We start from the raw sequence: 25,313 nt of genomic DNA, 5'->3' as shown, positions 1-25,313 counted from the left end.
TTTTCCCTTTTTTTCCGGGGGTGGGTCAAAGTGGTACTTGGTCTGGATAAGTTTGAGAACCCCTGTTCTAGACATCTGTGCTATCAGTTCAGCTGCAGAAAAGGAGACACCAAGGTCATGGTTTCATTCTCCCTGCAGTGCCAAGGCTTTTGATTTATCAGAGAGGGGAGCTACATTATAGTATCTTGTTTCGAAAACATTACACTCATGTTAAATAGTCCTAAATCTGAAATGACCCAAAACTCTAACAACCCTAAAGGACAGTGTGATTTTGGAGACCATGTCAGACTGGGGGAAGAAGGGATTCAAAATGCATACAAATCATTTAGGCTGTTGTATTTAGGTGAACTGAATATCTGCGCAAGATACCAAGTGTGGATAGAAAATAGGCATCCATGGTGGTTCTTGTCTAAGAATAGAATGAAGAGATATTTCACCAAGACAAAACACTGGAATGGCTTGCCATAGGCCTACTGTAACTCGAAGTGGAGGTGAGGCTCGTTGATTGCTCCTCCCAGTCTCCACACTGCATGAAGACTCCACACACCCATCCCGTGCGCTGCGCAAACTTCACATCACATCAGGCAAGAAAGTAAAAGTTTCAAAGAGAAATGGGGAGAAAGAAGCACCCTCATCGTAGTAAAACCCTCTACATCCTTCGCGGTTTGCCTGGCACAGGGAAGAGCGAAATAGCACGGTGAGCTCTATCATTTCAAATTTGAGGTTGAGGGTCACAGTAACGGGTTATTTCATAGAGACAATGTTGCTGAGTCAATAATTCTAAGCTTTCGTTTCTTAAAGCTGGCTATAGAGCTATCTATGTGAATACAGCAGATCATTTGGAACGTTTTTAGCTCATTTCAAGGAAATAGCCTACCTGTCTTTGATTGTCTCTGATCCTAAACGTGGGAGTCCAAGACACCTTCTCCGTAATGATCCATCGCACCACCATCCACCTTTCTTACCAAATTTCGAATAGGAAACTGAAGGAGCGACTTGGTGGGGAGATCATCAGCGCGGATGATTATCATCGCGACGAGCATGGAGAATTAAACGGTATCAAACCTGAAAGACTTAATGAAGGACATGTATGGGCACGATATACGGGTAAGTAACAAACTTCACCGCGCCCATTGCCCCAAACAGGTTTCTTGTAGGCGTCCAAACTAGTAGCCTAACTGTCTTGTATTTTTGAGACAACTTAGGGACTGTTCGTAATTTACCAGGGGGGGAGGGCTGGTGCGTAGGGGGGGGAGGGCCATGATGAAAAAAAATGAGGTGGCGGGGAGGGCCATGGCAAAAAAAATCGGAGTTAGGGGGAGGGCCATGGGAAAAAATATTTATTTTATTTTATTTTATTTTGAATAATAATAATAAATGCAATACTTCTCTGAAACACATCGCTTTGCGATGCAAGGTCCTGGGTGCATACTTTATCACTGAAGCGTGTATCTGTAGTCATCCCTAGGCATACCTAGGGATGCGTGTAGGCATACCGAATTATGTATTAGCCTAGGCTAAATATTATTTTGGTGCTTTTGTGTGGAAAAGACCTTGTGCCATAACGGTGACCGCGATTTCCTCGGGTTAAGCTACTGCTGGACCGACATCGCAAAGTTGGTCCTGGATCAACATCTGGTTTGAGTGGTTATCTATGTCAGATTTTGCGCCTGTAACGTCTTCTGTAGCCTATGGATTAAGATCAGTTATGCAGAAGTGCCATGCTGTTACAAAATAGGCCTACAATTATTCATTGACAGGTTAAGTTTAGGAATATGTTTTGGTAAAGGCATACAGTAATTTGGCATGTTGTTAGGTTGGTGCACACATTTTCACTGACAGGTTGTTTAGGAATTAGTTTTGGTTTAGGCACAGTTCCACATAGACACTGTAATAGCCTACCTAGCCATAACCAGAGCCTACCTAGCCATAACCAGGGCCGTATACCACCGTGACGGCACTTGGCATGCCCGTTAATTTTTGGAATCAGACCTAGAATAGGCTAACATACCAGATATTGATCCAGGACCAACTTTGCGATGTCGAGGAAATCGCTGTCACCGTGCCCAACGCAGGGCGCCCCTCCAGCTGTTTCGCTCGCTATCATAGTCGACTTGAACATTTGGTGATGTGTCCGTGCATCGCAAGGCACAGAGAGATGTGCACGAACAAGCCTACTAACTTTGGACAGAGCTTCGAGGCGGCTGCTCAACTTCGGAATCTCGAAGTGAAATGTAGCCTATTTTCTTCCAACCGGCATTATCAGCTGTCAAACTGGAGCGCGCCACCCTAAAAAGGCAGCAGTTTATTTAATTGTTCATCGGTGTCCACAAGAATGTCTACTTTTGGGAAAATAAAAACACGTTTTGAAATAGTGTAGGCTAGAGCTACTGTTTGGAGCCATACTCCTACTTGAACCCTGTAATCCCACCAACTCGAGTCATCCTGCAGGTGAGACCGCTTGCTCACGCAGCTTGGTCTAGGATCCGCATGATTGACAACCTAGACTCTAGCGAGAGAGAAGAGAGGGTGGGGGGTTCACTTCGAGATTCCGCAGTTGAGCAGCCGCCTCGAATCTCTCGGTCCAAAGTTGAACAGAACAGTTAATAGGCTACACTGTTCGTGGTGCACATCTCTCTGTGACAATTGCCATGCACTGACATAACCAAATGTGTACGTCGACAAGGATAGCGAAACAGAGCTGGAGGGCGCCTTGCGTCGGGGTTAAATGGCGCAAGGTCTTCTCACACAACAGCACCAAAAATTATATTTAGCATTTACATTTTTGTACCTGTAGGGGGAGGGCCATGGGAAAACAAAAATGAAGTGGGGGGAGGGCCATGGGGAAAAAATTGAGGTGGTGGGGGAGGGCCATGATTTTTTTTTTGGACCGGACTTCCAGCGCACCAGCCCTCCCCCCCGGTAAATAACGTACAGTCCCTTAGACCAACAATTCATTCAACAGCTGGCTACATATTTAGGTATATTTGGGGGAAATAATCATGTTAATGAAAGGTTGGAACACCTCTTTTTGTTTTGTCTTTGATGCAATCGAGCGATGTGGCGATAGGCTAGGGCTTACCACATCTTCTCTTCACTCACATTCAAATTAAGCATTTGTGTATTGAGTATTAAGTCTGTACTAGTCTGTACTGAAAGGTGTTCTTGGATGTGGCCTTGTGAGGGACAAAGGTGACAATTAACAATTGGTCCTTGATAAGGGCTCTGGGAATGTTAATTGGGATGGAACAAATGGTCTCTGGGAATGTTGTTTTAGAGCCATGGTTTTGAGATCTTCACATGTAATCAGTGTTGTTTGATCTGGAGTATTTGGGGTACCACCAGGGGTCATTTGAAGTAACAGGGATCACTGGGGGGGGGGTGCTCCTGACCCCAGATATCGTACCTCCCTGTTATGTTAGGACATGCTTTGAAATAAATATGAAAAAATAGAATATGGATTAGTCATGGCAGTTGCCGGTTGCCGGTTCGACCCCCTACCCACCTGGTTCATGGGGGGTGTAATCAACCAGTGCTCTCCCCCATCCTCCTCCATGACTGAGGTACCCTGCATGGTACCGTCCCGCCACACTGCTCCCTTGGGGCGCAATTGAGGGCTGCCCCCTTGCACGGGAGAGGCATAAATGCAATTTTGTTATGTGCAGTGTGCACTTCTTTGCTGTGTCGCAGTGACAATGGGAGTTGGAGTTTCCCAATCGGGCATTCTTTTACCAGTATTATATGCCCATCTCTACAATCACATTGGCTCCACCCAGTCCCCTGGACATGTTTTGTGGTCACACAGCTGTGGTCCTAATCGGTCTAGTCCCTGTTATGGCAGGACATGCTTTGAAATAAATATGAAAAAATAGAATATGGACTAGTCATGGCAGTTGCCGGTTGCCGGTTCGACCCCCTACCCACCAGGTTGATGGGGGGTGTAATCAACCAGTGCTCTCCCCCATCCTCCTCCATGACTGAGGTACCCTGCATGGTACTGTCCCGCCACACTGCTCCCTTGGGGCGCAATTGAGGGCTGCCCCCTTGCACGGGAGAGGCATACATGCAATTGTGTTATGTGCAGTGTGCACTTGTTTGCTGTGTCGCAGTGACAATGGGAGTTGGAGTTTCCCAATCGGGCATTCTTTTACCAGTATTATATGCCCATCTCTACAATCACATTGTGTTATGGCATCCACGCGTGTAGCTGGATCCACTTTGGCGAGAGCACAGATAGAGTTCAGAACGCGTAGGTACCGTTGCTCTTTCTTATTTTTATTTTTATCCACAGTGTTTGTACATTACATTGAGTACGATTACGACTACGCTCAAAAACTATGTCCCTCTACTCCCGCCAGCTCAGTTCTAATCAGCACCATCACCTGTTTCCTCTATGAGAGGTGCGCATCGAGGTAGGCGGAGCAGAGGCACCCAATCCGAGTCAACAATCAAAGCACACATGACGGGATAAGCATGAGGCAGGCATATCACAGGGAATATGGAAAAAACCGTCTACTAACTCAATCCGAGACCATAACTTTCATAATCCATAATCAAACTCATAATAGAAATAATTTCACAAGAATTAGGATTTGACCAAAAATAATAAAAGTAAAAAATGGCTCCAACATACCGGCCCCTAATTGTTCATAATGCCCAACAATTACAAATTATAATTGGAGCCATATAGCAAATTAAACTAAATGTAACTGAGGAATGAAGCCGTAAACACAAAACAATACATAAGACGGATAGTAGTTCCTTTTTAGTTCATCTTCACGATAGGTAATTCCCAGATTCCCAGATACCCCCCCCAAAGGCCATGGTGAGTTATGTGGTGCGAAAATGTAGAGTCCATGTATATGCAGAGCAAGGAGTGTAAATGTAGTGCTGGATTGGTATGTGTTGCATAAGGGTGTACTGGTGAGTGGGCACGCAGATCCAGGTATGTAGGTTTGTCAGTATTTGAATGCGTGCAATGCTGGGGACGTGGATCTGTTATGCCTCCAGGAGAAGACACATTTTGGTGATTGGCCTCTCCAGGATGCTATTCCTGGTTCGTACTTTCACTCGTCTCACGTATCCTCTGCTGTCTGCCATTGTCTCTACAACTCTCCCCAATGGCCACGAATTACGTGGTGATGCTTCATCCACAATTAGCACAATATCATCTGGCTGCAGATTTCTCCTCTTCACATTCCACTTTTGTCTTTCCTGCATGAGTGGGAGGTATTCCTTGACAAAGCGCTTCCAGAACAGGTCTGCAATGTACTGCACTTGTTTCCATCTCCTTCTGGAATAGCAATCATCCTTCTGAGATAACCCTGGTGGCAGCAGAGGTTTTCCTTTCAACAAGAGTAAGTGGTTAGGTGTAAGCGCCTCTGGATCACGTACATCATTTGACACTGCAGTAATGGGTCTGTCGTTGAGGATCGTTTCCACCTCACACAAAACGGTCTGCAGGCTTTCATCATCCAGCTTCTGTTGTCTGATTACAGAGTAGAGGACCTTTTTGATGGTACGTATGAGTCTTTCCCAAGAGCCTCCATGATGAGAGCCGAAGGGTGGATTGAAGGCCCATTTTATTCCTCTTGATGCAAGGTGTTGTTGTATCTTGCAATGGTCCAGGCGAGAGTGGGCTTCCCTCAGCTCACGTTCCGCACCGACAAAATTTGTGCCGTTATCTGAAAACATTTCTTTGACCTGCCCTCTTCTGCACATGAATCGGCGGAGGGCACATATGAAGGAGTCAGTGTCGAGAGAATGAGCAAGCTCTAGATGAACAGCTCTACTGACTTGGCAGGTGAATAAAACTCCATACCTCTTTACCACCGATCGGGCTCTTTTTGCTTCAATTGGGCCAAAATAGTCGACTCCCACATAGGTGAAGGGAGGATGATCTGGTAATATACGGCTCAAAGGTAGGTCAGACATCTTTTGCTCACCCGGGGGAGTATGCCATCGTTTACAGAATATGCAGTCTTTTAAGGCCTTGCGAGTGGCAGAATTGGCTTTAATAATCCAGTATTTTTGCTGCAGTTTTGAAAGCATTGGGTTTCTGCCTCCATGGCCAACTAGGATGTGGATGTGATGGAGAAGCAATCTGGTCAAATGACTGTCTTTGGGTAGGATGGCTGGATGCTTGAATTCTTCTGGCAGTGACAGCCTGTTCAGTCTTCCCCCTACTCTAAGTACTCCATCACAAAGGTAAGGATCTAGTTTGTAAAGCTTGCTGCTCATCATCACACAAGTCTTTCCAGATTCAAGTGCTGAAACCTCATCTGGGAAGTACTGCCGTTGCAGGTAAATCAGGAGAGCTTTCTCTGCCCTTCCAAGGTCTTCAGCAGTTAGATGCTCAGAGGTCTGGTGCATGGCCGGCCGATGGTCTCTGGCCTGCTTTTCCTTGGTCAAACGCAAGAGCAGGTCCTTGAATTGCAGAAGTCTTGCTGTTGCTCTTATCAGGCGGTCCCAGGAAGAAAACTGATGCATGAGTTTATTAATAGGATCGTGTTTTTCTGAAGCGATTGTGGCGAAGACTGCAGCAGCTTTCTTGACCTCTGGGTCATCGTCAGAAAGGGAGGTGAAACAGATGGGACTCTCTGGGTATTTTGGCCAGTTTTTCTCAGGCTGTTTTAGAAAGGCTGGGCCATGATGCCATCGTTCAGACTCCAGGAACCTTTGAGCAGTCAAGCCTCGTGAGACATCATCAGCTGGATTCAAAGTGCTCGTCACATGACGCCACTGGGACTTTTCGGACAGATCTCTTATTGTGGTTATCCTATTTGCCACATATGTTTGAAAGCGGATGGAGTCTGCAAAGATGTATTTCAGGACGGTGGTGCTATCAGTCCAGTAGACGGGAGGCTGAAGAGTATACTCTAGATCCTTTTCCAGCATCCTGTTGATCCGAACAGACAGGACTGCCGCTGCTAATTCCAGTCTTGGAATAGTGAGTGGTTTGAGAGGAGCTACTCTCCCTTTGCCCATGACAAGGACTACATGAATGAGGCCTCTGGTGTTAGTAAGTCTTAGGTAGCTGGCTGTGCCATATCCCACCTCACTGGCATCACTGAAATGATGTAACTGGGCAGTGCGAATCTCTCCGAAGTCAGGTGGCCGGTAACATCTGCTGATGTTCAGAGTAGTCAGCTGGCACAAGCCATCAATCCAGGTCTTCCATGTCTTTGCGAGAGAGGGCGGAATCTCAGAATCCCATCCATGATTTCCCTTGCAGAGCTCTTGCATTATCCTCTTAGCTGGGAGTATCATTGGAGAAAGAAGTCCCAGGGGGTCGTAAATGGAATTGGTGACAGAGAGAATGCCTCGCCGTGTGTAGGGCTGTGGCTTCAGAGAAATCTGGAAACATAGAGTGTCAGCAGCAATATTCCAATGGATGCCAAGAGCACGCTCCAATGGCAACTCATTCTTCTCCAGGCTGACGTCCACCATCTCCTTCAGGCCTCGCTCTTCTTCTGGAATTGAGGCCAGGACAGAATTGCTGTTGCTGACCCATTTTGTCAATCTGAAGCCTCCTGTGGCACAGGTGTTTCTGAGTTCACTAACCAGATGTATGGCATGGCTTTCTGATGCAACCGACTTCAGGCAGTCATCTACATAGAAGTTGTTTCTGATGGTATTCAAAATGTCTGCAGACACCTTGCCCTCATTGTCTGAGGCGGTTTTCTTGAGTGCATAATTTGCGCAACTTGGTGATGAGACAGCACCAAAGAGGTGCACTACCATTCTGTACTCAGTGAGGGGTTGGCTGACATCACCATCGGGCCACCATAAGAAGCGCAGGAAGTCAGCATCCTCTTCCGGGACTCGGACTTGGTGGAACATCCCTTCAATATCTGCCATTATGGCCACTGGTTCCTTCCTGAATCTGAGGAGAACGCCCAGAAGTGTATTTGTCAGATCAGGTCCTTGTAGTAGTTGTTGGTTTAAAGATGTTCCTCGGAATGATGCAGTGCAATCAAACACAACACGAATTTTATTTTTTTTCTTATGGTAAACACCATGATGGGGTATATACCAGACCCTTCCATTGGCTTTGGTCAGTTGGTCATCTGGGACAATTTCTGCATGACCTTTGTCAAGCATAGCAGTCATGAACTTTGTGTAATCAGAGTGGAACTCCTCATTTTTTGAAAGTTTCTTCCGGAGCGTCATGGATCTTAGTTCGGCTACAGCCTTGTTGTTTGGCATGGTCGGCCTCACATCACGAAAGGGCAGTCGCATTACGTAATGACCATCCTTCTTCATGGTTAGCTCATCAGCTATTTTCAAAAACATTTTGTCTTCAAAGGACGGCTCAGTTTGCTCTTCACAGGCCTTTTCAGGGAAGTCAACATGAAATTGCTTCACTAACAGATCCTCCAGTTTAGACACATGAATCCTGTTTGAAGAGATACGAGGTCGGCCATCTTCATCTGTTCGTGCTCCACTATTTAATGGGCCGTTGATTAGCCATCCTAGTCGAGATTTCACGGCAAAGGGTCCGTCTCCTTCACTATGAATGATATCCCAGGGCTCTAATGCCCAAGGGGCATTGGCCCCAATGAGGAGACCAATATCCGCTTTGATGGTGGGGAGCTGAACATCCTTTAAGTATGGCCACCTCTGTATGTCTTTCATAGTGACTATGTTTTCATGGCTTGCTGGAATGCTGGATTGTGTGAAGATTTCAGGTAAGCACTTGAAGTCACTGTCGTCAAGACCGCTCACCTCAATGTCCGTCACACGGTAAGTACTTGTAGGTTTTTCTTGTCCCATAGTTCTTAGTAAGATTTCAGTTCTTCTGCCTTCAATGTGCAACTCTTTCATTAGGTTTTCAGTGCAGAAGCATGCATTGCTTCCAGGATCAAGGAATGCGTAAGTGTGTATGATTTTAGTGCCTTTCATGGCCTTCACCTTCACAGGCACAATGGCAAGCTTGCAGTCTGACATGCCGGCCCCGGTATGATTCGTTGACATAGAAACAGCCATAGAGTTGCTACTAACAGCTGTGGGGGCAGTAGGTAGTTTCACTTGATTGGTCTGTATCCGTTCGGAGGGCGCTTGGCCTGGAGTTGGTGGCTGATGAATGTGAAGAATTGTTGGATGTTTTTTCTGGCATAATTGGCAGGTCAGACGTCTTTTGCACTGATTACTCATGTGACCTTTAACTAGACAAGCGAAACACATTCCTTTTTCTGTCAGGAACTGTATTTTTTCCTTGTGTTCTTTTTCTGCTATTTGGTGACAAGATTCCATATAATGGTTTCCTTTGCAGAAAAGGCATGGCTTGCTGAAGGCCACCCTCATGTTCTCAGGTTCAATTGATCCACTGATTGTGGAGGAAGCATCGGCAACTACTGGACTAATTATTGTGGCAAAGCTGTTACTCACAGTCTGCTTGCGTACTTGTGTAGCTGTGGAGTGTTGCAGAGAACCAAACACAGGATCCAGCAGTATCCTTGACTCCTTTTCAATGAACTCCACAATGTGGTAGAATTGGGCTCTGCTCCGTGTGCGCTCGTGTATTTCGCATGCCTTTCCTCGCCATCGTTCCTGTAACTTGAGTGGTAGCTTCGACAGAATGAGTTTCAAATTAGACGGCGTATTGAGCTCAGACATATCTGGGAGGTCTCTAGCTACATTACAGCAGCTTCGAAGGAATAGGGCATAGCTGTGCAACTCCTTACTGTCTTCAGTTTGTATAGTGTTCCAGCTCAGGGCCTTTCCAATGTAGGCAGTTGTGAGGCGATATGGATCTCCAAAATGAATGTTTAGTAGTCGTCTGGCTTCTGCATATGCGTAATTCGGATTCATGTGCAGGCAACTTCGCACAAGCTCCTTAGGCTGGCCGGATGTATATTGTTCAAGAAAGTAAAGACGATCCATGTTGTTGTTGGTTTTCCCTTCAATGCCATGTTCAAATGCCCGGACGAATGGACGGTAGTTCAGAAGGTCACCATTGAAAATGGGTATTTCTCTATTTGGGAGTGAAAGTTGATTTTGTTGCTGAATTATCAGTCCTGCCAGGTCGTATTGAACATTGGGTAGATTGTGTGGCTGTGCGGGCGGCACGAGATGAGTTGGGTTATATGGTGGTCCATATCCTGTATGAGAAGCTGGAAGTGGTGCATGCTGTACAGGTACATCAAGCAGTAGATTGGATGGCTGTGCAGTCGGCACATGAGGCATTGTGTTGTGTGGCAGTCCGTATGTTGCATAAGAAGCTAAAGGTGGTGCATGTGTCACAGGAGCGTTGAGTAGGTTGGGTGGTTGAGCAGGTGGCACGTGAGGAATTGGGTCGTAGGGCAATCCATATGTTGCATGAGAAGCTGGAGGTGGTGCATTTTGTACAGGAACATCGAGCAGTAGATTGGGTGGCGGTGCGGGTGGCGCATACGAAGTTGAGTTGTGTGGCAGCAATCCATATGTTGTATGAGAAGCTGGAGGTGGTGCCGGCTGCATAGAAGCATTAAGTAGATTGGGTGGCTGTGTGGGCGGCACATATACATGAAGCCTTGGGTTGTATGGCAGTCCATAGGTTGCATGAGAAGCTGGAGGTGGGGCATGTTGCACAGGGGCATCGAGTAGGCTAGGTTGCTGTGCGGACGGCAAATAAGAAGCTGGATTGTGTCGCAGTCCATATGCTGCATGAGAAGCTGGAGGTGGGGCATGTTGCACAGGAGCATCGAATAGGCTAAGTTGCTGTGCGGACGGCACATGAGAAGCTGGATTATGTGACAGTCCATCTGCTGCAAAAGAAGCTGGAGGTGGGGCATGTTGCACAGGAGCATCGAGTAGGCTAGGTTGCTGTGCGGACGGCACATGAGAAGCTGGGTTGTGTTGCAGTCCATATGCTGCATGAGAAGCTGGAGGTGGGGCATGTTGCACAGGAGCATCGAGTAGGCTAGGTTGCTGTGCGGACGGCACATGAGAAGCTGGGTTGTGTTGCAGTCCATATGCTGCATGAGAAGCTGGAGGTGGGGCATGTTGCACAGGAGCATCGAGTAGGCTAGGTTGCTGTGCGGACGGCACATGAGAAGCTGGATTGTGTTGCAGTCCATATGCTGCATGAGAAGCTGGAGGTGGGGCATGTTGCACAGGAGCATCGAGTAGGCTAGGTTGCTGTGCGGACGGCACATGAGAAGCTGGATTGTGTTGCAGTCCATATGCTGCATGAGAAGCTGGAGGTGGGGCATGTTGCACAGGAGCATCGAGTAGGCTAGGTTGCTGTGCGGACGGCACATGAGAAGCTGGATTGTGTTGCAGTCCATATGCTGCATGAGAAGCTGGAGGTGGGGCATGTTGCACAGGAGCATCGAGTAGGCTAGGTTGCTGTGCGGACGGCACATGAGAAGCTGGATGTGGGGCATGTTGCACAGGAGCATCGAGTAGGCTAGGTTGCTGTGCGGACGGCACATGAGAAGCTGGATTGTGTTGCAGTCCATATGCTGCATGAGAAGCTGGAGGTGGGGCATGTTGCACAGGAGCATCGAGTAGGCTAGATTGCTGTGCGGACGGCACATGAGAAGCTGGATGTGGGGCATGTTGCACAGGAGCATCGAGTAGGTTAGGTTGCTGTGCGGACGGCACATGAGAAGCTGGATTGTGTGGCAGTCCATATGCTGCATGAGAAGCCGGAGGTGGGGCATGTTGCACAGGGGCATCGAGTAGATTGGATGGTTGTGTGGACAGCACAGGAGGAATTGTGTTGCGTTGTAGTTCATAAGATGCATTTGATGCTTGAAGTGTTGCATGCTGTGTGGGCGATTTTCCACTTGGAAACAGGTCTAGGCCTACATCATGTGTTGTTGGCATTTGGGCCTGTTCTTGTGGTGTTTGAGTATTCAGTATTTCATTTGCAGTTTCGGCAGGGGGCTTGTTTGTAACCGGGTTTAGGTATGATTTTGGAGCTTTCATGATATGTTGTAGAGGTGTTTTAGGAACCGCACTGAGTGTTGTGAATTCAATAGGGGATGTTATAACATAATTTTCAAAATAGGAATTCATATCATCTTGCCTTTGGGACACCAAATCTACAGGGGACTGAGGCAATATGCCTGTTTCATAGAGTTGCAAGGTTTTTAATTTTGCATCAGCGGCATTAAGTTGAGTGCGTACTTCCATTATTTCCATTTTACTTTGCAGCTGTGTATTTTCCATTTTCAGGAGGTGCATCTGCTGCAGCCCCGCTGCCTTGGCTTCAAGAGCCGCCTTTTCTGAAGCGGCTTGAGCAGCCATTGCTGACACCTTTGACGTTTTGGACGTGTTTGACGCAACTCTAGACGCACTGTCCCAAGGAGTAATAGTGTCATTCAACGTAACAACTTGATCTGATTGTGCTTTTGCTGTTTCTAATGTTGTATTTATCCAACCATCAAATTGTTCAACATATGTTTCAAGCGTTCCTATTTTCGGCTCAAACCATTGCGTTTCATCCGATTTTTTTTCTTCCTCCGTCATTAATGCTTGTACAGATGCGTGCGCTTCTCTTAATTCTTCTATAGCCAGTTTCAGTGCGGATACATTTTCAATCACAAGTTCCAGGCTTGACGCTTTGTTTATTAGTGCCTTAATTTCATTACATTTCCTGGTACAAACGCCTAATTTCCCACTGCGGCTCGCCAGAAGGCGTTTACGCTCGGCGAATAGTTCTTCCTCTGAATTAGACATCATTCAATTCCACAATTATTCCTCCCACGTAGTTTATGTTCCTTCCCTCAACGTTGTTAATTTAGGCTTGCAGCTGCCTTCGTAACCAATGGTCTATGCAACAGCATTCGGAATATTGGGCTTTAGAAAACATCGGCATATGTCGGTATTTACTCACAGACCGCTGCAACAGGTGTAGGAAGGGAGAAGTTGTCCTTTAAACACGTTGCGTAAGTCCTTTGGTATCTGGTCATTTCTGGGAGTAATCGTCCGTAGTGGTCTGACAGCAATCCGTCTCGAAGTAGCCTAGTTTTCTTGTCAGGAGTTTTTGACTTATGTTATGGCATCCACGCGTGTAGCTGGATCCACTTTGGCGAGAGCACAGATAGAGTTCAGAACGCGTAGGTACCGTTGCTCTTTCTTATTTTTTATTTTTATCCACAGTGTTTGTACATTACATTGAGTACGATTACGACTACGCTCAAAAACTATGTCCCTCTACTCCCGCCAGCTCAGTTCTAATCAGCACCATCACCTGTTTCCTCTATGAGAGGTGCGCATCGAGGTAGGCGGAGCAGAGGCACCCAATCCGAGTCAACAATCAAAGCACACATGACGGGATAAGCATGAGGCAGGCATATCACAGGGAATATGGAAAAAACCGTCTACTAACTCAATCCGAGACCATAACTTTCATAATCCATAATCAAACTCATAATAGAAATAATTTCACAAGAATTAGAATTTGACCAAAAATAATAAAAGTAAAAAATGGCTCCAACACATTGGCTCCACCCAGTCCCCTGGACATGTTTTGTGGTCACACACAGAGCCATCTAATAACAGAGTTGCGCAAACCGGGGACCAGGAAGTCGGTTGGTGATGTGATTCGCGTTGATTAAAATGTTTCTTAACAGTAAACTTCTGTTCTTGGAAACTAACACAGAACCATCACATACCAAACAAAGATTAAGTACAAACAAATGACATGACCTTTACCACATTTTCTGTGTTATACCGCCACCTCCTGGAACTAAGTAACTTCTAATAGAACTAAAGTCAATGGGGATTTCCATGTTAATTCTCCGTGAGGCTCCATGAGAGCCGCCATTGCTGTGGAAAGATTGGTCCATAGAGGTCTATGGGAGTGGCGTAACTCTGATATTAGATGGCTCTGGTCACACAGCTGTGGTCCTAATCGGTCTAGTCAGGGGTAACAGAGCATTATTCTTGGTTTTGTTTTGTCCATTTGTCTGTCTGTCCCCAATCTATGCAAGTTAGCAACTTTACACAAACAAATATTGCAGTGACATGAAAGAGATTTTAGTGCACATGTACAGTATATCATGTGATATCAATAGGTGTTGATGGAGGAAGATTAAAAACCTATCATTGTGATTCAGCTCTACAGGCTATGGAGCACGGACTGGATCCAATCATCATTGACAACACCAACATGGCACGATGGGAGATGTACCCTTATGTACTGATGGTATGGTCCTCCTGATGTTTCACATGATAGTGCTTTGTTGTAGCCTCTTTGTGCAGATGGGTCCGCTGGCCTCCGCCGGCTGGCCTGGTCCCCCTTTTTACTGAAAACTCTCACATTATAACAGCATGGCTAGCATTACAGAGACCCCTTTGTGCCGAGCCCCTGTTACTGTATAGCCTAACTGTCACCACAATTGTAATGCACATGTCTCTTAATCAGTTATTTCAGGCTCTCTGTACAGTCACAGCATTGTTATGATGTAATTGAGTCTTTTCATCAAAGAGAAAACGGACAAGCCAGTAGGCCCATCTGCACAAAGAGGCTACGCAAGATTTGGTCATTTCTGGCAAGAAACACCAGCCTGTCAGTATGTTCTGGCTTCAAGGACGCTAGGTCACCATTGCCACGATTAAATCACGATTGAAATCACGACTTCGATTTCACGATTTTATCACGATTTTCGATTATTTTCGATTAATTGTGCAGCCCTACATGCATCTCTCTCTCTCTCTCTCTCCCTTCCCATGTCTCTGTTTTGCCGAGGTCAGTCACCATGTCAAAATGTCCGAACATCATGGTCAAGTTCCTGGGAAAGTCTTGTCGAGTTTACTTTGATCTTTCCTTTAATTCCGTATTAAGAGGTGTTTACATGATGTTACATGATGTTGGATGCTACAATAACTATAAATGACTGCAAAATAAAATTGGGAGGTCTGTTTCCAGCTTCAGTTTCACATTTAAGTAGGTTCCACCAATGGCTCACCATACTGCTTTTAGACAAGTGCACTTCGCTAGACTAGTGTACTACTCAGTCTATTCTTTCCAATGACCAGGATCTTCTTCTCTGGCCTGTGTGTCGATTGGCCCTTGAAGCGCCAATCATGGCCCCATTTACTGTAAAGGGTCATTTTCCCCTCTCCTTTGAGCTCATTGGTTGATTGGTTCTGAGCTCCACCAATAGCCTCCAGCCCTCTTCATCTATCGGTTCCATGTGTATATACTGAATACTAACCCCGCCCAGTTGGGCCCTTGCCATACTGTCAGACGTTTTTGTGTTCAATAAAGGTTACAAAAATAGACCTTGCTTTCTGTCATTTTTAAATAATGATGTGCTGAAGATGATGATATGGGTTTGATGTTGAGACTTTTCTTTCAAGGTCCACCTTGCTGATTCAAGACAAGTCCAACTGTGATTTCAGAATTTCAACTCGTTTCTCCTAACTCAAACGTTGACCCATTTTACAGAGCACTGTAGGCAGCCGCTATCTTGCTGTGTTGCTCTGGTCTCTAAATAGCTCAGAAAATGTTACATTTTTACAGTAACATATCTTAGAGCGTGTAACCAGTCGCATTCTTAAGATTACTGCCCCATACTGTGGCACTTTGCTCCTCACCCAAAGCCATTCATTTCAACCCTGACCTAGTAACTAGACACTTCAAGTCACTAGACTGGAGAATTATGAATAGTAGTCATTTTATAATAAGCATACGTATAATAACGTATAATAACACTTTCTCTGAAGCTCATATCTATAGTGCATTATAGGCACATTTAAAATGACAATGTGCATAATAATTTATTATATTATAATGTGCATAATAATTACACACAATATGTTAAAAGTTATGAATAACTGTAATTCCATCTTATAATGCCTTAATAAATACAAGACTGGTGAGGGCTGAGTGTTCATGGCTTGTTATGAACCAGGATGAAATTGGGGCTTGTAATACAATATAACTATACTATACTCCTCCATGTGCAATCAGTTGACAGTGGAGGAATAGGTTCAACACCCCTGGTCTCTGACTATGCAACTGTACCTGAAATGACACTATGACTGTATGTCCTGATATTCACATATAAGCGATCCTCTGGTAAACCTATGACGATAGCCACCATCTGGAAATTTTACCCATATAAAGCTTTGGTAAATACTATTTTGCCATTTTATAGTAATTTAGTCCATGTGTCCATTGTAATTAAAACATTTTTAAAAAATATAACATTCGTTATTAAAAATGCTCCCTTTATATCTATGTTGGAAAGTATACAACTGGAAAACATTTTGTTGCAGAAAAGAATTCAGGTGTGAAGGGGTTAATCGTTGGAAATATCAGACGTGTGTGTGTGTGTGTGTGTGTGTGTGTGTGTGTGTGCGCACGCGCGTGTGTGCGTGTGGGTGTGTGCGTGTGCGTGTGCGTGTGTGTGTTGTGGATATGAGTCATAACTTAGCATTAAAATCAATGTTTAATGATTTAGTAATAATGAAGTAATAATGAAGTAATAATTTGCTCATATTTAATTAGTCATAATCATTTCACTGAATATTTTGGCTGCTTGGAATCTATAACCAAAAGTGATTAGAAGTATTTTTGGTAAACAGGATGCTTGTATGGGATTAAGGAGTATGGTCTTAAACAGGATAAGAATAAGAGAAGTGTAATAGGCCTATATTGGGATGTTTCAAGGGGTGTGAGAGGTCTATGTTCTTATCAAGTCAAGTCAAGTCAGCTTTTATTGTCACTTTCTTTATATGCAAGTCATACAAGGAAAATGATATTACTTTTCTCTCTCCATACCATGCCAAGACATAGACATAGGACTGACATTTTACAGACTGCCATGAAGTGTAAGACAGCACAAGTAACAGTGATGGATTGGTAACAATAACTGATCAATAATAAATACAAATGAACATTTAACATTGAATATTTAGTGTGTAGACAAAAAGGTACAATAAAAATAGAATGGAAGACATTACAATAATAAGACAATAGTGACAGTAGCAATAGAAACAGTAAATAATAATAATGCTGGTAAGATTGGAGTAACAGAATTGTAAGCAGCATGTTGTATTGACTTATTGTCAGTGTGTGTCTGTGTGTGAGTGTGTCCCGAAGCTTCCCAACCCACTGTGTGTGTGTGTGTGTGTGTGTGTGTGTGTGTGTGTGTGTGTGTGTGTGTGTGTGTGTGTGTGTGTGTGTGTGGTAGGCACATTGGCCTACTTTGTGCTGTGTGCTTGTAAATGCTTCCCCCAACACCGCTGAATCATGTGTCCAATGGCCTACGCTCCTTCTCTACCTTGCAATGAGGATAACGCGTTAGCCTCTTCAGGTATAGCCTAAAGGTTTATTTTCCTGGTCAGTGCGAGGGGCGTTGCCACGGTGTCTACTCTACACAGTCAAGGCCAGGCATCCTTAACATTGGCCAACTTTCTTGTATTTCGGCCTAGTTTCCTAACACTCTGGAACCCACAAAAATGGGCTACTATCAAAGGGCTACACAGTCTGACAGAACGATGGAGGGAAGTCCAAACTGGATGGATTCTTAGTTGCCACTCCGCTATTTTGTTTTGGTTAGACCTAGGCTACACTTTGGACGAGAATGGAAGGGGGGGGGGGTAGCTTGTCTCCGTTTTGCTCATTAATCTACGTAGTAGATAACGTTATACATTGAACATCCAAGTATGAAGGACAGACTAAAAATGGAAGACTTAAAACGGCAAGCTGTTGCGATAGACAGCCAATGTATCGCGGCGCATGCTCCATAATTCCAATGATGCGTGTGATTCATATTAGATTTTGATTGCTTTCTTATCATCATTGACAAACTTTCATAACAATGTGATTTGATATTTGAAAAGAAAATGAATACATATTTTGATATCGTATAATAGCCTATAGACTAACACTGAAGGAGGGGAGCGCAGAGCTGGAGCGCGGAGCTCTCCGGTAGGACCACTTCAGAGGTGAGTTAGCGGAACTCCTGCGCGCTCCCTCCCTCCTGAATATAAACCCTCCCTACAAGTGGGGCATTTCAATAAGAATTCACAGGAAATAAAAGCATGGGAAAATGTCATCATGTCTTGTTTGACACAAAATCTTTCATCCTTAAGTTTACAATTCGCTATTTGGATGGGAACAATGGCCGATGGTTGTGTGATCTATGGCTAAAAGTGTATTTTCTCCCTAATGAACTCTATGTTGGATGACAGTTATGATGACTGAAGAGTCTAAATGTAGGGTTTCTTTTTCTGGTTTGACTGTTTTTCAGAAGATGGGAGACCTTTGGTCAATTTTTGTGAGCCTTCTCAGCCAGGGTGCATTATGAATTAAAAGAATCTTTGTTCTCAACTCTAATTCAGCTGAATTAAGCCTATAACACCGAATAAATGGGGTCTAGACTAGATGAAATATTGTTTTCTGTATTTTTAAAGTAGCCCTATACCAAATAACGATAGCCTACATGCGTAAAAACGAACATTCGTGCTAGACCTTAAAATATAATGGTGCTGATCAATAGAATAGCGCTGTCCATGGTAGCTGCGTAAATGTTCTGAGATTAGGCCTATTCTGATGTCATAATGCTAACGCGTGCATTCGAATTTCCCACTTGGAATGCATGTTGCTTACAAAGACCCATTTTCAAAAACGATAGTGAAGGGATAGCACCTACACCTACATTTCTTGAAGACAAAATGCAAAATAACGCGGACCCAGGTGGTCCACCATTGAATCTACCACCGGATTTGACAGGACAACCAACATCCAACTGCCCGGCCAATTTTGATGGCAACCCTGCTGCTCATCCCGTGGAAAAAGGTTAGTAAATGCATCTAAGAATAATGAACAAGACTTGACAAAGTTAGGCCTGTGTGTTCTGAGTAAAGTATGTTGTTTAATCGGATGACTACCTATAAGATTATAGACTACCTAGAAGTTACGCACACATACAATAGCCAATCAAATCCCCTTTTTAACAAAGGCCCCCTTTACCTCATCATAAGCCTTCCAATGCCCCATTTACTTCATCCTAAGCCTGCCCACAACCCCTGAGTATTGAAAAATAATAGAGTAATGCCCCCCAATGATAACTAAGCCCCGCCCCCACTCCGTTGTAGCCCTATCGACGCCCCCTGCCCCCTGGGGGGCTGTAGCGCCCCGTTGCGATACACAAGGTAAGCATAACCAATCAAGTTGGGTGCTAATTTAGCTTTATACACAACCCATACATTGTTTTGTGGAGGGTTACATTGAATGGCACGAGATACGGTTGTATACTAACACGGCTATTGGGCAACACCTACAAAGTATGTGTAGTAGGCCCTAACCTTGAATAAGGTAGGCTAGGTCTATGTCGTTTTGAACTAATTGCTTTCATATGATCTTCTTCAGTTGGGTTCATTTGACCCATCAATTTGTCCCACTACATTTTGTTCAACCTAACTTAACATCATAAATAGCCTTATAAATAATAAATTATACATATAATAAGCCTTATTCAAAAACCAACACTGTTAGTGTCACTGGCAAATGTAATGGATACCCGTGAAATACAATCATTTACAGAATATAGGCTTAACTTGAAGAGCAATATAGACAGAAACTAGAAATGTGCTCAGAGAGTGCAAACGTCCACCAAGGAAGCTGTTTGATAGAACATGTGACTATGTTACACCCTATTTTTTATTTGAAGTCTCCCTGCCTGAGTTAGAAACTGCAATTTCAAAATTCACCCTGTCCGCAAAAGACAGACAAACAAACAAACAGACAAACCAACGTGACCGAATTTAATTTCTGTTTGCCTTTTATTGCAAAACACTCTTCATATCATCTAGATCAGTGGTAGGGGCCGGGTCCTAGGGAGGCCGAGGCAAGTTGGAAGAAAAAGTTTAGTAAAACAACATAAGTAACTGAATAATGAATGTACACCAAAAATAAACAAAACACAAGCTAAACAATATTCCCATTAGTTAAGAACTTCATTATAATCTGTCACATCTCTGAAAATGACTACTATTATCATTGTTGTATGTATACCAATGGGCCACTGACACCCAGACAATGTATATGGTTATTAAATTGCGTGGCACGACCCATGTAAGGGGAGCCTTGGCTGGAATCTACCCATAAATGGTAGTTAGGTAGGTATGGTAAATATCAGGTTAAAGTTTGGGAAACCCTGCTCTAGATATAATCTGTTGCTGTTCCTCCAACTCTACATGAAAAAGTTACAAAAGGATAAAATGAAGACATCACAAGATGCAGTTAGCAATAAACGTCTGTTAAATGTTTTTGTTGTTGTTTGTTTGCTTTTTTGACAGAGAGGAAGGCTTTCCTCACAGCGGAGGAGGAGGAGATCTGGGCCTCCAATGACTTGTTAGTATCTTTTTATTCATTATTATTCATTATTATTCACAATTAAAGCACAGTTAATGACATTTGAGTTTTATAATGTGTTGTATAAATTTGATTGGAATAATAAGTAATAAATAAATGGGCAAAATGGGTGCAGTGGGAGTTCAGTCCACAATTTTGCCTTAATATGTATCCCTCCTGAACTCACATCTGAACCTCAATACACAAACTAAACATGATGATAAGCAAAAATGATACACAACATAGCAATTCTATGTAGGCCTATTTGTAACATATAATGAATGGCACCACCAATGGTACTAATGTTCCCTAATATTGCAGGAACACCACCCGCAAAAGCGAGCTGGTTGGCCTGTTGAGGTCCAGGACTCGACTGCTGGAGACCAACGTCGACCTTCAGCAGGCCCTCAATGGCGCTGAGGACTCCTGTGCCCAACTGGAGGCTTCAAACAACGAGCTAAAGGCCCAGTTGAAGAGGTGAAATCTCAGGCCTGTCTGTAACATTATGATCTCAGTAATGTAGAAAACAAAGCAGGCATGTTCTATGGCCGTGGTTGTGTCACGGTCTCTATTCAGGGTGGTTATGATGACTCTGACTGTCATTCAGTTTGGCAAACATGCTAATAACTATACCTGCTGCATGCATCATTTAGTTAAAGAAACAAATGAGGACTCACTCCATGCTCCTCTATTCGATGATTATTGACGATTAGTTGAACCAACTTCTTAGAATAGGCCCTGATGTGGGAATGCCCATATGAAAGCACTTTAAGTCTACAGTATAATTCGATTGATTGATTTGTCTTTTGCGTCTATATCATCTTATAATATCTTATGTCACTTGTAGCGCACAGGTGTCCTCAAGAGCCATTGAGGCACTGAAGCTGGAGATGGACGAGGTCAAGACCGCCCTCAGCCAGAGCCTGCAGGACCTCGGCAGCAGCCAGGCCAAATACATCCAGCTGGTGAGACTTGCTATGGGGGCAGTAGACCAAATACATCCAGCTGGTGAGACTTGCTATGGGGGCAGTAGGCCAAATACATCCAGCTGGTGAGACTTGCTATGGGGGCAGTAGGCCAAATACATCCAGCTGGTGAGACTTGCTATGGGGGCAGTAGGGCCAGCTGCTGTATCATTCTCGGGGCCGGATTAAGTCACAGGATAGATATGGCTGCAGCCGAGGGGCTCCCTCCTGCCTGGGGGCCCCTAATTGGCCAAAAGTGAAAAAAATGCAGAATTGTGAAATGATAGGAATTGGTAGACGTGTTATCCTGAATTCCTAGCTCAAATTATGACACTGTCTATGTACATTTTTCAAGAAATTTGCCTTGTAGGTAGCCAGGCTGCGCCCTTAGTGACACAACACCTTCGGCGGCATGGCTTCTAAAATTGAAATCGCGATTGCAAGTCTACGATAATCAGGCAACTTTGTAGGGGCCCCACAGCAACCTGTAGCCTATGGGGCCCCGGGCCATCTGATCATTTCGGTCCTGATCATTCTGGCTGTATTGACAAATGTTGACTATTGACAAAGCAGTAGGCCTACTCCATCTCAATACAGTGCCCAGACATAACGCTACTGCATGCAATGCTCAGGCAGATTTGCCTAATTATGTGGTGTTCCACCATCATCGTCTCACTCTGTCATCTTTTATCTCATCATGTCCACAGCAACGGGAGAACAAGGTCCTTAAAGAGACTGTGGAGGCACACAACAACAAGGTAAAACGCAGATGGAAAACAAACCAACAAAATAAACAAAGAAAGAAAGAAACAAACAAAAATATGATGATCATTTTCTCCTTTATTCAAACAGCACGGGCTTAGTCTCAAATTGTGCTTCACTTTACAGGTGTCGGATATTTCATATCAGCGCCGGATGGACAAAGAAACAATGGCACTCCAAAAAACTCAAATAAAGGCCTTGAAGGTATTAATATTATCACCAACACAACCACAACTCTCTATGTGCGGCTCTGCACCACCCTAATAATCATTATTATCATTATTATAAAAATATATATATATTATTATTTTTTTATTATTATTATTATTATTATTATTTTATTATTATTATCATTAGTCTATGGCCTTGGTGCTGATAGTGTACATATCGACACATATTTTCACAGGCAGAACTAAGAGGAGCAATGCTCACCATTGGTCAGGATGGCCAAATGATAATGGAGGTAAGTAATGGCTATCTTACACGTGCATATCATGTATATCAACAAGCATATAAAGACACAAGAAATATACATTGAATTGAACTACTTTAGCCACACCATAGCACTTTTTTGTGTAGTGAGGGGCACCAGCAGTAACCAATCGTGATGTTTACTATTATGTTTACTTATCAACAAATTATTATTATTTTTATTTGTCAGAGAAATGCTCAGATAAGAGATCTGGAGGTGGCTGTGGAGGAGTTGAGGGCCATCAGAGAGGTATACGTGCAGTCTATTCCTGTTCATAATCTATTATACCACTTGAATCTACTGTCATCTCAATCTAATTGTTATTTAGCAATAGCAATAGCAACAGCAAGAGCAGGATTTGTATAGCACAGTATCATATTATCATCCAATGTGCTAGAGGGAAAAGACAGACAAGAGAGAAGAAAAACATATTGCAGAAAGTATTACAGAGGGCAGATAACTAACTGATCGAAGGTAGTTGAACATAAAGTTGTTTTTGATTTCTAATTTATTAATTTCTTGTCTAAACTTCTATCTACTCATCGCTATAGGTTCAGAGAGAGAAGGTCCATGATTTGAAGGAGGAGCTCGAGTTGGCGTTGATGTAGGTATCTCTTTCTCTCATCTGATCTCACACAGTTTGCTCCAGACCAAACGAGATCATGAATAAATTGCTCTTTCTTATGTTCTCCTCACTTTCAGTCATGGTGGTGGCAGCACCATGGGACATGATGGGTCAATATCAGTTGGCACCAACCATCTGTCGCTGGCACAGGAGCTAATGAACAGTTCCCTGGACCTGGAGAACAGCAAGCCAATCAACGAGTAAGCTATGCTGCTCCATACTACACCCTGGCATTTAAATATTAATCAACTACATTATTGATCTTCAGACTGACTTGAATACTTTTTGATTCTCTCATGTGATCTGCTTCTCACCGCCTCATCATCATCATCATCATCATCAGCCAATCAAGAACGGTTTGCCGGGAGACCAACGCCGACACGGCCACTGCCCACCTTGAGGTTCCTGCAATGCAGAGGGCAGAAGCGAAACACATGGATCTCACTGCAGAGGGATCTGGCCAGGCCAAAACCAGCAGTGACCACAACAACAAGTATGCTACATATTAGATCTGAGCATATCCATATTTTTGTACTAAATGATTGATCTATAACTTATCGTAATTGCTGATAATTGATGCTTTTTCCACCTTTCTGTCTGATCTCGTGTGATGTGCATCGACTTCACTTCCTGCCAATCAAGTGTGCTTCAGGTGGACAAGAGCAGCAGGCCTTTCCAGGCGGCTCTATTGGTCACAGGGGTGATTGGAATCGGACTTTTCACCCTGTGGAAGCTGAAATCATAATGCAGCACCTCCACCCCCACCCCACCCACCAGCATCTCTCTCTCTCTCTCTCTCTCTCTCTCTCTCTCTCTCTCTCTCTCTCTCTCTGTTACTACCTGCCCACCCCTCCCACCACCACCCCCCTCTCTCTGTCATCTAACACCCCCCCCCACCCCCCATTTAAAATGGTCCTTGTGGGCCATTTAAAAACTATCCTCTGCCCCACCACGCACCTCCCCCCCATCCCCCCCCCCCCCCCCCCCCCCCCACCCCCCCGGCCACCCCCGCCCCATTCTAAACGGCCCTAGTGGCCCTTATGTACCCCCATGCCCCTCTGCACCTCCCTTGCTATCTGCAAAAAAAAGCCTATGAAAATTACCCCCGCCCGCCTTCAAAACGGTCCTTGTGGCCCCTATGTAACCCCCTCCCCCCCACCATGTAAAAATGGTCCTTGCGACCCCTAACTGCAATAGCAAGGGAACACCCCCACCCCCACCCACCCTCCCTTAAACCCTTGTGTTGTGTTCAAAAGCTGTTGTTCGCGGGTTATTTTTGACCCGTGATAGAAATTTAGCCATAAAATACCTAAAAAGACTAGTTCCAATTAATTGTTTTCATTTCGTAGGTAGCTTAGTTTGTATTAATATCCATGGACATATTTATTCATCTTTTTGGCTTCACAGGTGTTTAATTTAATAAGCAACTCATTTTTGACCACCAAAACTATCAAGAAATTCAAGAAATTCACTCTTTATACTTCCTAAAGTGATAAAATTAGTAGTTATGTTATCCATGTCTTACAGTTGACATGGGAGTACAACAACCCAAAACATTATTTAATCATTTTTTCCCCAATATTAAAAATTATCAATAGTGACATTTGTGGTGTTCGGGTCCAAATCAACCCGATAGCATAGCAGGATAAAGACAACATTTCAACTTGATTCATTTTTCAATGAATGAAATAAATATTTTTAAGTGTTAACTTGGTATTTTTCAATATTTCTATGATTTTGAACACAACAGAAGGGCAAAACCTCCTACCCCTCCACCCCACCCCCACCCCCCCCCACCCCTCCACCCCACCCCACCCCCATCTAATGCAATTTAAAAAATGCTCCCCCGCCCAAAACAACAACAATGGGCTGCTTTATTTTTCAAAATAAAGAACTTCTGGGGGAAATCGGTTTTGTCATTTTTCATACTAGACTCGCCAAATTACTTAATATCCTTTTTATATTATGTGTGATACAATGAACATTTGCATGTACTGTAGAAAGACTGTGTAATCTTGTGCTAAATACTAAATAAGTGCAACTAGCCCCACACTGACATATCCACACACTGACCTGCACACTTAACCTGATTATCATCGACTTTCAAATCTCTTCTAGACTTGCCCCGTGTCTCATATCGAGCACTTTTCTCAGTGCACTGACGGTTAGTGCATAGTGCTGCTCACA

At 44.1% G+C, this 25,313-nt stretch overlaps 1 protein-coding gene and 1 long non-coding RNA gene across 2 annotated transcripts; both read left to right on the top strand.

Moving 5' to 3' along the window:
• The first annotated feature begins 538 nt into the window (after positions 1-538).
• On the top strand, positions 539-15,219 carry LOC134452043 (uncharacterized). The gene is made up of 3 exons (XR_010035340.1): positions 539-697; positions 980-1,107; positions 14,052-15,219. It is a non-coding gene; the product is annotated as an uncharacterized LOC134452043 (long non-coding RNA).
• Positions 15,220-18,429: 3,210 nt separating this feature from the next.
• Positions 18,430-23,939, top strand: LOC134451760 (uncharacterized). The gene is made up of 12 exons (XM_063202160.1): positions 18,430-18,470; positions 19,045-19,101; positions 20,624-20,779; positions 21,150-21,267; positions 21,975-22,025; positions 22,156-22,233; positions 22,436-22,492; positions 22,691-22,750; positions 23,053-23,105; positions 23,204-23,326; positions 23,470-23,619; positions 23,769-23,939. The coding sequence occupies exons 1-12, from the start codon at positions 18,430-18,432 to the stop codon at positions 23,869-23,871; spliced, it is 1,047 nt and encodes a 348-aa protein (XP_063058230.1). The 3' UTR covers positions 23,872-23,939.
• The last annotated feature ends 1,374 nt before the right edge of the window (positions 23,940-25,313 follow it).

This window comes from Engraulis encrasicolus, chromosome 7 (assembly GCF_034702125.1).
Source record: "Engraulis encrasicolus isolate BLACKSEA-1 chromosome 7, IST_EnEncr_1.0, whole genome shotgun sequence".
NCBI lineage: Eukaryota > Metazoa > Chordata > Actinopteri > Clupeiformes > Engraulidae > Engraulis > Engraulis encrasicolus.
Note: the sequence above shows the minus strand (reverse complement) of the source record. Positions and strands in the feature narration are given on the sequence as shown.

Coding starts and splice junctions, on each gene's coding strand:
- LOC134451760 (XM_063202160.1), top strand. CDS start 18,430: ATGGTGCTGATCAATAGAATAGCGCTGTCCATGGTAGCTGC. Junction 19,102..20,623: donor GCCCCGTTGCGATACACAAG/GTAAGCATAACC, acceptor CTAATATTGCAG/GAACACCACCCGCAAAAGCG. Junction 22,751..23,052: donor AGTTGAGGGCCATCAGAGAG/GTATACGTGCAG, acceptor TCATCGCTATAG/GTTCAGAGAGAGAAGGTCCA.